General features: G+C 41.1%; 1 protein-coding gene across 10 annotated transcripts in view; it reads left to right on the forward strand.

Annotated features, from left to right (window-relative positions):
* Positions 1-179: 179 nt before the first annotated feature.
* Positions 180-17,431, forward strand: part of Sgce (sarcoglycan epsilon) — a 69,427-nt gene continuing 52,175 nt past the window's right edge. For 4 of the 10 annotated variants that reach the window (XM_013122659.3, XM_005082904.4, XM_021234608.2 and 1 more), the window contains exon 1: positions 182-354. In XM_013122659.3, the coding sequence (XP_012978113.1) occupies positions 246-354 (109 nt within the window). In that variant the 5' untranslated portion in view covers positions 182-245. Of the gene's footprint in view, positions 355-16,436; positions 16,545-17,431 lie in introns of all 10 variants that reach the window. The other 6 variants (XM_013122657.3, XM_013122660.3, XM_040728584.1 and 3 more) reach the window with 4 other exon arrangements.

Here is a 17,431-nt window from a genome sequence, read left to right on the forward strand (position 1 = left end):
GGCGACCAATCCCGACGTGCTTCGCGGGCTGGCGGGGGCGGAGGGGGGGCTGCGTGGGCGGGCGCCTGGGGGGATGGGGTGGCGGGGCCGGGAGGAGGGGCGGGGGCGGCGTGCGCCGCGCTGGCCCGCCGCTAGGGGGAGCATGGGCTCGGATGGGGGGTGCACGGTGCTGATGCTGAGCGGGCCGAGCTGGGAGGAAAGAAGAAAGGGAGGGGAGGGGAGAAGCCGGCCTAGGCAGGCCAAGAATGCTATTATCGTGGTGGTGGGAGCTGGGAGACCCCTGTGCTTGGACGGGAAAGGGTCGGGGGACACGCAGGATGAGCCCCGCGACCGCTGGCACACTCTTACTGACAGGTTAGTGGTCTACGCGCGATGTGGAGGTTCGGGGGAGCCACAGGCCGCCGCCTCCCCCTCCCCCACTCGGGTTCCGGGGTGCCAGGGCGCGCCCAAAGGGTGCTGGTCCGTCTCTATGCCCGATGCTCCCCCACAGCACCCCTCTTTCGGGGCACCCTGAAGCCCGTTACCTGGGCTCAGTGGGTTCCCTCCCCAGGCCTGACCCCTGGCTCTTTCTTTCTCTCTTTCTTTCTTCCTTTCTTTCTTCTTTCTTTGTGCACCCCCATGGCCTCTCCCTGTCCAGCAGGGCAGGAATTCATCTCCAGTTTCCACTGCGTGCACCCCTCCTCCCCCCCCAGCCTGGTGGTGGACATCTTCTGATCCCCGAAGCAGAGACCTGGGGGTCATTGCCCCTCGGGGTGGGGGGCTTTACCCCACAATGGAGACTCCTTGGGCTAGATGTGAACCAAAGGACATGGCTGACCAGATGCTTTCTCTGTTACACAAAGATGTACATCTTTTCTCTTTCTGCAATCGGGTAGGGAGAGAGAGACCACCAAAATATGACATTTAAAAGACTGAAGCCCCCACCCCCTTCTTTTAAAACATATTTCCTGGTGGTGCAAACCTTGTTTTTCTTAGGTTTTACCGAACAGGGAAGCAGAATCACGAAATGCTCGGAGCCAAACGGTCTTCAGGTCAGGGTCAACCATGGCTGGGGGTCAAAGATCCTGCAAACGGCACCCGTTGCCCTACTAAATACATTCTGAGGGAAAGCAAGACCAATTGAAAACAGCTGTGGGTTCTTCCAGCGTTCTTGGCGGGCTTTGGAGATTTCAGCTACGGACTTTTGGTGGTGATTGCTAGGTTTACAGGGAGACCTCGGCTTTCTCCCCGCGCCGTTATGTTTTTCTAAATCTTAGGGGGTGAATGAATGTTTTGGGGTGCGGGAACTGCACGCTTTAACCTTTGAAACAGGTTGCTGAGGCTCTGCTCCAAAGATCTGCTTGACTTGGTACATATGAAACCTGTAAGGTTTTTAACGTTAGGGAGATTTGCAAAGGGACAAAACACTGAAATACTGGAGAAGAAAATAGGTGAAACAAACCCTAACGTGGAATCCCGCCTAAGCTGCTGAAAACGTTAGGTGCCAAGGAAACCCACAATCTGTTGCTAATCTTTGTCCCAAAAAGTTAAAAAGAAAAATCAAATCGTCTACAACTGAGTTGGATTTATTCACCACAGATGAAACACATTTGTCTTTCAAGACTAAAACGGCGTATTTCAGGAAGACACCTATAGCTTTTCCTTAAAGGAAAAAGCGAGACTTTGACCCATTGTGTATACTGCAAGGTGGAAGGGACCTTGTGTTATACAAAGCTTTTAGCATTAAGCAAAAACTCATTCATTTACTGGGAACCTACGTTTTAGAAATTAAGTGTTGACCCCCCCCCACCCCAAAGCAGAAATGAATAAGTGCAGATTTACAGTAGGGAAAGGCATTTTTATCTAGGAAGCTGGGTGAACATAATCTTGTTTTTTGAATTTAAAAATGTTTATTGTCTTCTGCAAGACAGACTAATTCCAGGATTTTTTAAACAACTGCTTATTTAACAGTCACTGCTCTGGTGACTGCGGCACTGTCCTATGCTTCGCAATTGTTTCTCTTACAAAGTTAATTCACCCAACTGTTCACTGATAGCACTGCTTTTTTCAAGTGAGACCTATAGCGAGCATGGATAAAAAATATGGAAAACCAAGTTTTAAAAAAAATCACCCAAGTCTTTCAAGGTTTGAACTAATTTGATTTTTTATTTCAAAATTTGAACCAGGATTTTTTGGGGGGGTTCAAAAGTAAAAAAGGCTTTGTTTGTATTTTTGTAATAATAGTAATTCTATTCATTGTTCAAATTCCAGAGAGAGCCTTAGTAAAGTTGATCAGGATCACCTGTGACACCCTCGCCCTGATGCGGTGCGGCCATCCTACCTCTGTGCTTACAGAGGTGTCTAAAAAAACAGTTTTTTCATAGGGTTGTGTCTATTTTTTCTCAAAATTAAATATTGGATCAAATTAATTTTCTCCATTTTTTCAAGTATGTAGATTTTGATCATCAAATAACATTAATTTACAGTTTTCTTTAAAATAAATAATGTTAAATTAATATTTTCTGGTTGATGTATATGAACAGCCATAACAGCCGAGTATTTCAAACCAGCAAGCCGAGCAGATACTCCCCGACCGCAGGATTCTCTCATGTAGCTATAATTCTGGTCACTACCCTTGGGGATTTTTATGCTCTACATATGAAAAAAAATTCACTTTGCTTCAAATTATAAATTTCCCAGGGAAAAAGCAATGCCAGATGTTTAGGTAAAACTTCCTTGCTGTCTGAAAGAACAAAACATTATTTAACTGATCAGACAAAATTAATAGATGCTTTAGATTGTTGTTATTGTTAAAAACCAGCATGTCCAAATTCTGATAGACGAGACTCTTCAACACTCTTGATATTTACTGTTCAGGTGAAGTTTAGATTTTTCTACGCTGTTTTTCCCCAGTGTGGATTGTTTTGTGTCTGCTTTTCACAAGGGTCAGTGCGAGGCGCACGAAGTGTTTCTATGCGTTCTTTACCTCACTAGGTGCTAGTTGTCCTTTGTATCTGAACACTATCCATTTTTGTGAGACTTTGCTCTGGGGCTATCAATCTCTCGATTTACCACCATGTTGAGTTTTCAGCGGGGTGGGAAAAGTACTTTAGCACCAAGGAGGATTTTGACATCGCACGTAATATTTCTTCTGTTTGAACAATTTTACCTGTTTTATGGCAATTTGCCATATATCTGTGAAGCTGTTGATTTATATCTTTTATTTAGAGCAAGTTCTAGAGGAGCGGGGGATTTCTATTTCAAAGGCAAGGTAGAATTTCCACATGTCAAACAGTAGACTTCCCATTTGGACATTTTATCCTTTTTTAATGAGAAATTGATATGAATGCTAACTTGCTGATGCACTGCGTGTAGGTGGCTTAGCTTCTAGTATAGAAGGAGAAAAATATTTTTAAACAAGATAAAATTTTCACTTGCCAAATGGTAACTAGGATTTGAATTGCTCGTTTTATCCATTGTGATAACAGTTTACCATAAATCTATCAGCTATTGGTTTACCTTGTATATGTAGCAAATCTTCTAGTCCGGGAAGTAAATTATATTTCTAAGCCAAATGGAATTTTCACTTGTCTCACAGAGTTTGCAGACAGGAATGAACAAAACGGGCGAGATATTACCTGAGAGAAAAAGATAGCCTGTGTCTAGTTTTTAACACCGGTTTTCACTGATGAAAATCACCCCCCCCCCAGAAAAAAATGAAACAGTAAAGAAATCATAGCTTGTTGAAAATGTTTCAGTCAAATACTCAGATTATCTCTGGATCTAAGAGCAGTATTTATACATGCTATTTTTCTCCACAATTAGTGTTTCTTTTCTTTTTTCCTAATTGTCCATAGGCTCATACTCTATCCGATCCTTTTTCTTTAATCTTACCCTTCTGAAGTCTCTATTCTAAACACCTATATTCTATTTATTTATCTTATTTCCTAGTCTCAGCATGGAACAGGACCCTGTTCTGTTCCAGATGACTCAGGTTTGTCTATTCCGGTTCTTGGACTGGAAGAACTTTTTACACTTTGATCTTTTGGTCTCTATATTGTTTTTTCATATTTCTTAACCTCTCTAGCAGAGGCATGCAGCGGACAGAGGGATAGATGGACACACACACACATACACACACACACACATGCTCTTGCTGGCACACATACACGTGTGCACACATCACCCAGACTTTTTTAAAATCTTTAATATCTAGTTTTCTAGTCTGCTCTTTCTTTATTATCAGATTGTTAAGTCTAAATAGCAATGTAATGTTGAAAAAAAGGAAAGAAGAGAGGTGGGGAAAGAAAGAGGAAAGAAAGGAAGAAAGAAAGAAAACGGGGCTGATGTTTCCAGGGATCAACAAGTTCTATCAGAGACTATTTTTCTGCTTAGAGTTTTCCGGTTGGAAAGAGATTCTCAATGGTCTAAAGCCATTTCACATGGACTGCTTCCAAGCCAAATTCTCTGTACATGATTTTCATTGCTATTTTTTAAAGACATGTAATTGTAGTAAAGACAGCAATGAATTAAACAATAATACCAGTAAATCCCAAACAACCTCTACAGCCTGCCATACACATTCTCACTGGTATTCTTTCCTTCCTGCGTTTTTCTCGGAGTGTATGCATATTTTCATAGACATGTACTTTTAAGTTATGTGGGTCTTTTACTCTTTATTTCAAAAGTTAAATGAATCTTGCTTTTAGGGAGGCTATAGGCTGATGTGAGAGACGGTGTACAGACTAATTATCGGGATTAGTGTGTGAGCCGGAGACTAGCTGGGACCAGTGCCGGCCAGATGTGTATAGGATACTGAGTCTGAAGAAGACAGGAACCCGGGTAGGGTCACAAACCCTTGCCCTGGATCTTCACTTGGGTAACACTGGCACAAATGATTTTGACAGAGATCTACAAGTCTTGTTCACAATTCAGGAATATCTGGAAAAGGGATAGCTGTTGCAAACAGGTAACAGGATTTAGAGTTAAATACAGTTTGAGTCCAGTGCCATGGCATACGCACAGAGTGCAGCAACCAGTGCACCTCAATTCTCTGACAGGAAGAGAAGGGGAGTGACTTTTGCCCCCTTCCCATTCTTTAGGAAGATCCGTATGAAGCAACGGCATGATATGACTTATCAATAAAAATCCAAGTTAGACTGTGGTTATTAACTGTAATGTCTGCACATCATGAAAATTAATAGGACCTTGCTCTAATCGAGCACATCTGGAGTATCGTGTTCATCTCTGGCTGTCAGTTTGAAGAGAGATGTTGACACATTAGGCAACTTGCAGAACAGTCTGTTGGGTTGGTGAGGATCTGGAAACTCTGTCCTAGAGGGTATCCTCAAAGGGTCTGAAAATGTTTAGATTGAGTAGACTAAAAGTAGAAATACCCTTCTGTTTGCTTCAGAGACCAGAACCAGCATTCAGTGAGAGCCAACTCAAACCCTTTCTAACAGTGCAGCCGGACAGGAAAATCAACTCCACTGTTCTTTTTACCAGTATCAAAGACCTTTTTTGCAGTAGGGAATTTGAAGACCACTAGGATATTTTAGTGTAGCCAGTACACAAGCTTGTCATGGAAGCCTTTTTTTTTTTTTCTGTCCTCTGATAAACTTTCTAAAAAGAACAACCCTATAAGTTGCAAGTTCATGTTTGTCTCCTCTGCATTGCAAACTTGGAAATCTGAGAAAATCCAAGATCACTTCTCTCCCACCAAGTGTCCTTGTCTTAACTAGCTCCCCAGAGTCACTTTCTTTTCTCTTTCTTCCTGGCTCCCCAGGTGTCTTGCTTGGTTCAAGCAGACTTCTGCCTAGTGGTGGTGGATGCTTGGGACTACAGGGTTACTTGGTAGGCAAGATGCTGGCCACTGGCCCAAGATAGCTTGGTGCCTCCTGCCATCCTCTTCCTCAGGGGAATGTGGGAAGAGCTCTCTACAGTAACCCCTCTTCCCCCTGTGGTATCACTTAATAATAAAGTTGAGGGTTTGTTGTTGTTGTTTTTCCAGCAACACCATAAAATCATAACCGTCAAAAGTAGCTTCCAGCCTGTGTTTCTTAACAGCTTGTCTGGATGAGTGTGGTTTCTGACCGCCTCGGGAGCACATTCTTACTGTGTCAAACATACCTTGGGGCAGATTTTTCTTCCGTGTCTGTTCATCTGCCCATTGATGGTTTATTTTGATAACCATATCTAACTTGGAATACGTGATTGTTCAAAATGAATTCAAGAGGTTATAGGACTTGCATCAGGGATTTTTTTTTTGAGCAGCATTTCTGACCTCATAGGATCTGTGTTAGGTATTTGGAAACCTTGCAAACTATGGAGGGCTCTGTAAGAAATGTGAAGAGAAGGGAGACAATTCTGCTGTCTTAATGAGCTCTCTCCTGCTGCTTTCACTCCTGCCTCAGACCCGGAACTTTCTTCTCCACTCCAGTGGCCTGGAGTCAGCAGTGGAATCACTCTCGTTTTGATTGCATGAAGTAGATTTTTACTGTTAAACAACTCTCTTCTCTCTTTTACTCATTTTGTAACCGTGCCATACACTTCTGTGAGGTTGTAATAACACACACAGCCTCTTGCGGTGGCTGTCTTCCCAGTTACTGGGGATGCCACAGGCATTCTCTGGCTCAGCTCCTATTTCTGGGAGAGAAACTCTCAAAAGTGAGGTTCTGGCATGTCAAAGCTTACCTGATCTGCAGGAAACTACTTGCAATTCCTTGAATGCAGTGCTTGCCCATGTCCCTGAACTACAAAGTAATAATCCCAGTATTTAGGCTTTCAAAATGAGTTATCCTGGGGAATGACTAGGTTGCTTCCCGAACATTTGTTGCTGGTGTGACTATATTCTCAGAAGCATTTGTGCGATAGGAAAGGCTATGCAAGTTTCTTCTTAGGTCTCTCTAAGTTTTTTTTTTTCGTTTGTTTGTTTAAGTCTTCACCTAGGAATTTTAATGCAACATTTATGTCAGTGGTTTAAATGTATTTCTTTATTTAAAAATCATCTTTCACATGGCTCACTTTCTACCTAACTACCTTAGACTAATCAGATATTTAGAATAGATCCTTGGCAGCCTGCACCGCGGGAATCACCACGGCATCTGTTGTGACATGGAAAGACAGACTTTCTTTTCAGATAAATGGACCGGCTGGTTGAGAAACTGTTTGGGAGACAGGCAGCTTTAGTGTACATTCCTTCCCATTCTTTGCCCTTTCTCTCATTCATCTCCTCACCCCTTTGATTATTATGGAGATCGGAGGCTCCCTCTGAATTTGAAAGAGATCACAGTTAATTTTCCTAGACCAGTTATAGTGGGGTGTTTCAGTTCCCTATTTTTTCCTCAGCGGTATGTAAAGAAATATAGCTTCTGTTTTACCTTCGAATGTAAAAGCAAAGAAAACATTAGCTCTAAGATTTGTTTTCTCTCTTTAGCAAAGCGGTGTTTCTCGCGAGGCAGTAAAATGATCCGGCTTTTCTCTCCCATGCAACAGTTAATCAATGTAGCACCTTTGACATCTTTTATTCTCAGTAGTTGCACAGTTGATTCTAATCAAAAACCAGCACTGCAGTAGGCTGTTAGATATCTTATCAGTATCTGAATTGTACATTTTATTTTTTGACCTGGCAGTTTTCCTTGTGGATGTTTAGCTTACATGTAAACTGATAAAAATGCTCAGAGATACAGACATGAATATTATGCTTGGTAGTGATAAGGAAAAACAAGAAAAACTCTCGGTAATCTTAATGAATGAATAATTATTTTATACTTTCTTTGGGGGTGCATTGGGTGTTTTTAAGAAGCTGTGGCAGATGCTGGGAAATACGTGGTCCAGCTGTAGAACTTTTTACACATTTAACTGAAAAAAATGAATCAAGCTTTTTTATCTTCTGGATTAATTTTTGCGAAGATTGACCAGATATTTACACATAAGACTGTACTCTTTGTAACGAAGCTAAGTGCTGCAGACACTAGCAGAGAGGATTTGACTGAACTGGAATAAGGGTGAATTTTTTTCTTCCAAGGATGCGCTCAGATGTGAAGGGAAGTAAATGGGAGGTGAATCAGGAAAGGTTCCAGTGAGACCGGGCTTCTGCTGAGGTCCAGGGGCAGCCAGAGACTGCTACCTAAAAAGTGCTGAGAGAAGAAAGAGACGGGCAAAGACAATGCCAGCGGGGTCAAGGAGCCAATCTCTCCCGACCTAGTAGACCACCTTAAAGAGGTTCATCTTTGTACTAACACCAATGGGAAGTCTCAGAGGGGGGTTAAGCGGGACAAGACCAGATTTGCATTTCAAAAAGAGTACTCTAACTGCTGTGTGAAGAAAAGGTTAGAGGACTCTGAATAAATTGCCACTGGAGGCTGTTTACACCCAGGCTGGAGATAGTGACCTTGTAGGCTAACATGGGGGCAGAGAACATGAAGAGAGGGGGAACATTCCAAGGGGTAAAATCTGACCGAGGGTATCTGAGTGAATTTGGGGTTGTTTGCAAGGAGGTTATGATTGTTACGTTTCTGTCATCTGCCCAGTGGTCTCTAATGCGGGAAGGGGGTCTGATTGGAAAGGCGAGATCTCTGGTCTAAGTTTGGTCCAGTTGAATTCGCGGTGACAGTAAATAAATTACGACTGAGCCACAGGATGGAAGGCTATGCAATTTTAACATGTAAACAGGTGCAAGTATCCTCTCAGTGAAAAACAGGTATATTTATGCCTGGTTACAAATATGTGTTCCATATGAATAAAATACAGAAAGATGCAAAGACAGTTAAGAGTAGCCAGTGAGTGGTTTTGGTAAGATGACAATAGGGATGTGAGAAGGCACCTTTATAAAATATAGCATCCTGATGAAAGTTGTAATGCAATACGCTTGTAAAGCATGACTCCTATAATATAGACAACTAATGGCAATTTAAAGCAAACACTCGATATGAGTATTTCTCTTTTAGATGCTTCCTAGCTAGAAAGAGGGTGTAACGCTGTTGCTTTAGATTTTTGAATAGAAGTCTTTGCTACAGCTTCACTTCCGTACCCCAGTGGCTCACAGGAACCCACTGCTTTTTAATCCCTTTCCACTAGATCGCACTAGTACTCTGGATTTCAAATAGTGTATGGTGTTTTGTGTTCTGCTTTTCACCGACTGTCTTCATTGGAGAACAATCCCACATCTTTCACATGAGGACATTAGACAGCAATGATGCATGTAGCTATCACACATAGTGTGGATGTCTTTTGTGAAAGGTCCCAATGTGTTCCCTTTCTACAGAAGAGCAGAAAGCGCCTTGTAACAGAGGAAGAGCTACAACTTCTCTAAGTTATCTGAGCCAGAAAGCAAATCTTAGCTAGAGACCTTTGGTCTCAGCCACTCTTTCAAATATTCCAATTTAATTTTTGCCTGGCCTTGGGATTATGTTTACTGCAAAAATGAATCGTGTGCACACGGCACACAGTTTTTCCCCTTTGGTTGCATTCTTTCCTCAGGGGGAAAAAACACCTAAGGTTCATGAGATCTCAGGGAAGATGAGTGTAAATGGAATTCACATAACATCTGCTTCCAAAGAGGTAAATGGCGACAATCTGTCGCCAGAACTCCCTGAGTAAGGGTTAGGCCTGAGGATATGCCTGGTTACCTTTTTCTTAGACCCGGGGGTGAAGTTTGACAAAACTGAGGCGCTAGGCTTTTAGAGTGTTTTGGGGTGCTCCATCATGTCTCCTAGCCTATCATGGAAATATGATTACATTTCATGCATCGTGGTTGTAGGGGAAAAATGAGGGTGCCATATAATATCAGCTGAAGTGATAATTTTTAATTGAATATCAAAAAAACATTTTAAAAAGCCCAAATATTTCTTCAGATTAGTTGAAAATAAATGATAGATCAATCACTTGTGAGTTATCATTTTGTGCTCACTTTCACTGAAAAGGTTTTACGTGTATTCTCTCACTCAGTACTGACAGTGCCTCTGTGAGGTGAGCTCTGCTCTGTTCCTACCCGAGGAAGAAACTGAGGCACAGAAACACTGGCTAACCAGCAGGGGGAAAACTAGATTTGAGTTCAGCTAGCCTCCCTTCAGGAAGTCTCACCCTGAGCACTGCCCTCTGCCTCTCTGAAGCCCAGTTTTATTTCACTTCAGTCTCATAATTTACCTTGCTTAAAAATGATAAAAATCGTAGTAAACTTAAATCATATCATATGGCTGCTCAGATTCTGCTAGGATTTGGTTTTGTTTTTAAAGTTCTTGCTCTCAAGCCCTGCTGCAGCGAGCACTTCTCCTAGGAATACCCTTCCGGGCACCTGTTAGCGGCGTAGGAGACAGGCTTGGTGAAGCCTCATCACGGCGTTCTTCTATGAGTGAATTGTTTTGTGTTTTGTTTAGATTTTAATGCAGAAGTACACTGACTTAATTCCTTCCTCACAGCCAAAGCACTGTCTCGTTGCTATATCTAATGCAAGGGTCCGGCAAAGCATTTTTTCCCCCTCAGAAGCAAAATAAGCCGTAGTTGATAAGCTAGCAATAATAAGAGTATCTGAGATGAGAACATGCCGTTTACACATTGCATTCTTTTTAAAAACTATTTTGAGGTAGGGCTGATAAATAAGTAATAGTGATTTTGCCGTCAGCCACAAAGTGGGCTCAAAAATCCAATCCTGCCACTTACGAAGCTGGTGACTGGTGGTAAATAACTCAATTTCCTAAGACTTCTTGTCCTTATTATGAAATGGAACTAATACTGCCTATTTCACATAGTTAATACAAAAATGAAATTAGTTAATATGTGTAAGCACTTTTGTTCAGGGTCTAGCTAGTGTTGCACTGAAAACATGGGTGCTAACAAGAAACAATAATCAGTTGATCTTTTGTACAAAGAGAAAAAAATAGGAACAGTTTAGACGCCGTTTTGTAAGTAGTAAGAAAGTGGCATAAGGGAAGGAAGGGGGCCTGGAGAGATGGTTAAGTGAGTAAAGGTGCTTGCTGCTAGAGATGCGAGCCGGCAATTCGATTTAATCCCTGCAATCTATGTACAGCTGAAAAGAGAGAATTGGTTCCACAGCAGTTTCCTTTGATCTTCAAACATACACCGTGGCATGGTGTGTACACAGACACACACACACACACACACACACACACACACACACACACACACAGACTCACCGACACACAGACACAGAGGATGATAAAAAATCGATTTTTGAAAGGGGAAAAGAAAAGGGTCTTGAAGGGAGTTAGTTGGAGAAGGGAAGACTGGGGGATGTGAGATACACAGTCAACTTCTTGGCAAAGTCTTTGGGTCTCCTTGGAGTAGTATATGCAAAGAGATAACTGAAGCAGGACCTGAGAGAGGCTTGATAAGGCTTGATCGTTCACTTGGTAGGTGAGTGTGCTAATCAGATTAAATTCCATTTGGCATATCCTGCTGTTTACTTGGACAGTGATGTCTGAGCAACTTATTATTTATTATTTCTGTCCCTTGTCATTCTGATTAGCTCATCAGCAATCAGTCACTATTCATAGCTCTTCAATCGCTTGTATTAAACAGCAGATCCCCCCACCCCTAGTCTGCAAATTACTCAGGTTAGGGAAAGAGCAGTAATCTCCCTTTAGAGACTGCTTGCCCAGGGCCAGATGAAAACTTGTTATGCTGCTACAAGCCTCCAAATGAATCAGAGAATCTTAAGACAAACCTTAAGTAGTGTATGGCTTCTAGGGAACTCAAGGGCATGCCAGCCACCTTCAGATTCATTTGGCTCTGATTAGTTTGGAGGGGAAGCATTGAAAAGTTGGCTGTGCTGTGCACACCGGTAAGTGTGAACTGTCACTGACTTTTGCTGTGTAAAGGCAGGACTCATGGTGATCTTTGCCTTTGTGCTCTTCAGTTAGAGCACAGCAGCCTTGTAGGGGTAATTGTGACAAATGATCACGAAGCTCTTCCTGTAACGATTTCTGAAGATGCTGCGTAACCTCTGCAGTTCATCCGATAACCCATCTATTCAGGTTGGCACTATTTTACACATTAGATTTAATCTTGAAAAGTTGTATACAGAAAAAAGATTTTTAAAACTGAGTCATAGTTTTTAAAAAAGGTTTTTTTTTCTTACAGGAAATAAAATGCTTTGGTCTTCTAATGAAAATAAAGCTACCAAACATTTTTTTAAAATCAGTGAGGAATCTCCATTTGTCAGTGTATAGATTACAGTGATTTTTTTTCACACAAGAAATTAGTTAAGTGCTCCCATGATGTTGAGCAAAAAATTAAAAACAAATAATTATTTCAATATTATTGAGATTTCTCTGTAAGGTATGTGTGGAACTTGAATGTCTAAACAACTGCATTCTGCCTCGTCTTTAATAACATTGCTTGGTGAGCAGAGCATAATGGTTACCCTTTTATTTAGATTTATCAGGCTTCAGTTATCTGAGGTCAGTCAGTTATTGTATGAATTAATATGTGCTTAAAAATGAATATGCAAGGACCAATGTGGTAGCTCTGTGATAAATGTGCTTTTCCACGAAGTGCGAAGACCTGAGTTCTGTCCCTGGAGCCCAAATAAGATGGAAGGAGCGACTGACGGTGTAAAGTCGTCCTCTGACCAATGTGCCACATGGCATGTCTAGTCCCTTGCACATGTATTACACACACACACACACACACACACACACACACACACACACACACCCCACTACATAAATAAACATTTTAAAAGAAAGACCTGGCTTCCTCTTACATTACAAAAAGAAAAATGTACTCAAAGCATTGCTGCCCTTAGGATGCAGGAACATGGATGAGATGTGTGCAGCTGTTGTGTTCTGTCTTAATTCTTGACAATTGGAGCACTATCTCTACTGAGGATCCAGAAAGCATGGAAATGATACATTAGTTTACTAGCCACGGACACAAAGTGACGACAGAACCTTATGCTGAGGTTAGTGAAGTTGTTGAAAGCAAGAGTACAAAAACAAAATCTCACTGACTTACAGTTATGCAAATAAGTCATGGGAGTCATGCATAAATTCAATGTGTTTGGTTTTGTGTGCAAACTCAGAGCGGTGAATCTATGTACACCATAGTCTGAGGATGGCTGCAACAGAATGGAGGAAGGACTCAACCCAGTGCTATCTGGTCTCTCAACCCATGCTTAACTTTGTGATGACTCACCACCCAGCCCACAGAGAAGTGACAAGCTCCAGGGTGTCTGCCTGCTGGATTTACTACCTTGTGCCTTAAGATTAAGCCTCTGTAATCTTCAAACACATTGATAGATTCGCTTGGGTTTGTAAGGATTGAGTGAGACAATACATGAAAACCCTTTACTCGGGGCCTGGTAGTGTGAAACAGTAACATCTAAGGGCTGCTGGAAAAGAGAGCAGAATTTGTCATCTGCTTCCTGCATCTGTAGGGTGGGCTTCTTCATCATCCAGCAGTGACTTAAATGTTCTGACTGTTAAGATAGATGAGCTAGGGGTAAGGAGGTAGGAATTTTCAGTGCTGGGTCACTCTTGTTTTGGTGCATACAAGCACACCGGACTAGTGTATCATACTCTATCATGTTATAACATGTCAGTCTTCTAGACTTCATAATTGTTGATGAGAATCACGTAATGAAATCATGTAGCCTATCTACCTAGACTATCTTTTGCAGAGTCACAGATACATGTTGTGTTTATATTCACTATAAACCTTATGGGGTACATGGGCCATTTACTCTGAAGGGGCTCTGCCTAGGTGTATAACCAGCAATGCTGCCTTTAGAACCCAATAATGAAAATCTGGAGAGAACTGCTGAGTCATGGGACATTGTTAGCATTTTGGATTTTGTTTAATATTGAAGTTACTGAGAAAGCCTACCATGTATTGTTGCACCTAGCTTTAGAAACCCATAATTTCAGTTCTAGAACAAATCAACTGCTTATTAAGGAAGTCACTCATGAGATTATCCATTTAGTAGATAAAGCTAGTTCACTTAAATTTGCATAGTTTAAAACTGAATGCTAGTCAAGTAGTTTCTTTGCTAGAGTTCTAGAGTCTCTGACTTTTATTTCCCATAAGACTACATGCTTGTTTGATTGTTTGTGTTAATGAGGTAGGTTTTTGCAGGATTTTCTCTTTTTGTTTGTTTGTTTGTTTGTTTGTTTCGAAACAAGAAGTCTGTCCTTGATCCCTGTATCCTGCTACTGTCACCTGCAAGTACAGTGATCAAAGGCACCACAGTCAGCTAGACCTTAGATTTTGAATGAATTGTCTCCCCCCCCCCCCATTTTATACTGGTACTTGTTATTTCTCATTTGTTAAACATTTTACTGAAAAGTCAATATGAAAAGAAAATTCATTCATAATCTCTGACTTAATTTTAGCATTAATTTTTGGGCTCTACAGAATGTTTTAGCTCTCAGCCATCCTTACTTTCTCATTCAAGAGGCATTTTCTATACTTATCTATTTCTGGCCCGGAGGGGGATCTACTTTTCTGGGACTTGTGTCTCAATGACTATGCCCCTTTTCTTTATTTCTGTTTTCTTTCCTTCTTTCTCCTCACATCTTTTCTAGAGCTTGTGTGTAGCACCTCAGTGACCCTCTACCGGCTGGCTCCCTGTTTCTCCACCCCGCCCTCCACCATTGCCTGGCTTCCTCGTACTGGTACTGGCTGCTGCTCCTCACAGAGGGACTGCGCTTGCAGCTTCTACGTCTTAATCCTTACAGCTTGTTTCCTTCTTTCACAACCTTACTAGAACTCCATTTTCAAACGGTCACAAGTCAATTTCCTGCTTTTGAAAGTTAGTGGTCTTTTTTTTTTTAATAAAGCTGTCACCCTCTGACCATTTTGTAGCAAGTGAGGATATGGGTTGAAGCTTCTTCCATGACATCTCCTTTCATTGGAGTATGTGTCATGTCAGACCCTGTTGTCCAACCTGTGACTACCCCTGCCTTACATTGTGGAATCATCCTCTATTTTGATATAGAAGTATGTATATTAACACATTCTGCTTTTACTATCCTTGCCTATTTTGTGCATTCTGTCTTACTCATTTCTTTTTTAGTTTTTAAATCTATGCGTGTGAATTAATTCTTGGGTTATGAATGTGCACCACCTGTGTGCAGTAGGTACCTGAGGAGATCAGAAGAAAGCATCAGATTCTCTGGAGTAATAGATCATGATCTACCTAAGTTGGATGCTGGGAACCAAACAGGGTCTTTTTCACCTCTCTAGCCCCTTGTGTGTTCTTTCTTACTGCATTTTGGGTTTAGGAGAAAGGACAGTTGTACAGGGTAAACCCTAGGAGATTTTGCAGTTGTGCTCAACCCAGAGGCAACTTCTCTGAGATGGTGAGAAGAAGGAGAGTAGAGTAGAGAGTTAGTGTTATAATGGAGGCTAAATCCATGAAATCTAAAGAGTCAGGGTGAAAAGTGGAAACTCAGTGGTAAGATAGGCAGTCTGGATGAAGAGAAACAGCATGAAGAGTGTACGTGCTCCAGATCACCTCATGGTTTACAGTCTCAAATGTGCTCCCTGGGGGCATGAGCACTGGAACTTCAGCTCCTGTTGTCAGTTCTATTGAGAAATAACTTCAAGTCTGCATCTGAAGTCCATTTATGGTTGTTTATGAACCAAATCTGAAGCAGTGTCTTCTTAGCTGGCCTTATTGGATGTCCATTTGGTACCCTAAGTTTAACATATCCCAAATTTGACGCTCTTCTTTCTCCTGAAGTTAACCTTTCTTCTGTGGTTACTAATGTATCTCTGGCCAGTATCATGCTAGGCCAAACCTTCAAAGTCATCTTTGACTCTCCTTTATCTATGTATCCTGAGGTTTGAAAAGTATTCAGTATTATCTACTATGGGTCTTGTGGCTAGCTGGCGCCTCTTTGTCTTTCCCTTAGCTTTGAGCTGACTATTGTGATAGTCTCTGTGTGCCTCTGGACCCTATCTTATCCTCTTCATCGCTGCCTTTAATATTTCCAAACTCAACCCTGGGTTGATGTAATGCAAAATTCCTAGGCAGAGATAATTGTCTCCCCTCCGGTGTTCTCGTGTATCTCTGGGCCCTATCTAATCCTGATCATCATAGCTGCCACTTTAATATTTCCAAACTCAACTCTGGGTTGATGTAATGCAAAATTCCTAGCCAGAGATAATTGTCCCCCCTCCAGCGTTCCTGTGGCCCTCATGCTTTTGGCCATCTGCAGACATCATTTATATCGTTTCATAATCAATATTTCTGTATAGACATTACCATTCAGTCCTCAGAGATTGTAAGCTCCTTGTGGGGCAGGAACCATATCTTGTTTACTTGCTATTCCTGTAGATTCCTCATATTGGTGGGTAATAAACATTTACTAGTTGGAACACAGCAGCTACTTTGACCAGTTGTAATCTGAGCCAAGTTAACAGTGTCTGTGATAGTCATTTTTAATTTGACATTAATTTCATTTCTTTGTGTGCATTTGTTTTATTCTGAAAAGCTTTTTTATTAAGCTGTGCTGATGGCATAAATGGAACAGTTAACTGGAAGACCAAACAAGCCAACAGTTTTATTATCAGCAGAAAAATGGCTGCTGGGAAGAACGGTGGTGAGTTTAGGCTATAAATGTAAATCTCCATCAGTGTTTGCTTCCAGTGCTCTTCCTGCTCTGTTTCAGTCCTGTGTCAGTGAGTGTTTAATAAATCAACCTGAAAAATAAACTTTTGTTTTCCTAATTTTCTAAAAATACTTTGATCCTCTTGTGTTCTTCAGCCATTGTTTTCCTTAAAAAAAAACTAAAAATCACTTCTTGTTTTTAACCTATGCCCCTTACCAGTCTCTCTCCTGACACTTATAGAAATTGTCCAAGTGTGCTTATTATAACAATTTATTGAAAACATTAAGAAGTATGATTAACAATATTGATTTAAAACAGCCTTTATGTAAACTTGGAAAAATGGGCATGAATATTTTGTCTAATTTTGGGTGATTTGATTGTAAACCAAATTGATGTTTTGCTGTTAAATAATTACTTGGTACTTGATTTTTATTAGAAAGATGGCTTCACCCTTGAATGATGGGTTCATCCTTGTACATTTTTCTATCTATAAATGTGTCCATTAGCAACATTACATGACCTTTGAAACAGTGCATTTGTTTATGGGAAAAGCCTGCCTTAGTATTAGTTTTGTTCAGAGTATCAGTTACCACTGTAAATTTTCACTTCATATTTTTTGTTTATTCATCTTTAATATCTCTCTCCTTCCCAAAATATTGGCTGTATGTGGTTATGAAGATTAACCAAATAAGAGACCTAGTTTCTATAACTTTGGGAGCCACCAAAATGTTTGCAAAATAATGCTAGTGTTTAAATAAAGAGCAAATTAATATCATAAAATGTCCTTCCTTTAAGATAAAAGAAATAAAGGAGTTTCTCCATGTATCTTTGAAGTTGGGGTCACTAACATTTTTATGACTGGTACCCTACTATTCAGC

The sequence above is a fragment of the Mesocricetus auratus genome, unplaced genomic scaffold (genome assembly GCF_017639785.1).
Source record: "Mesocricetus auratus isolate SY011 unplaced genomic scaffold, BCM_Maur_2.0 Super-Scaffold_100019, whole genome shotgun sequence".
NCBI lineage: Eukaryota > Metazoa > Chordata > Mammalia > Rodentia > Cricetidae > Mesocricetus > Mesocricetus auratus.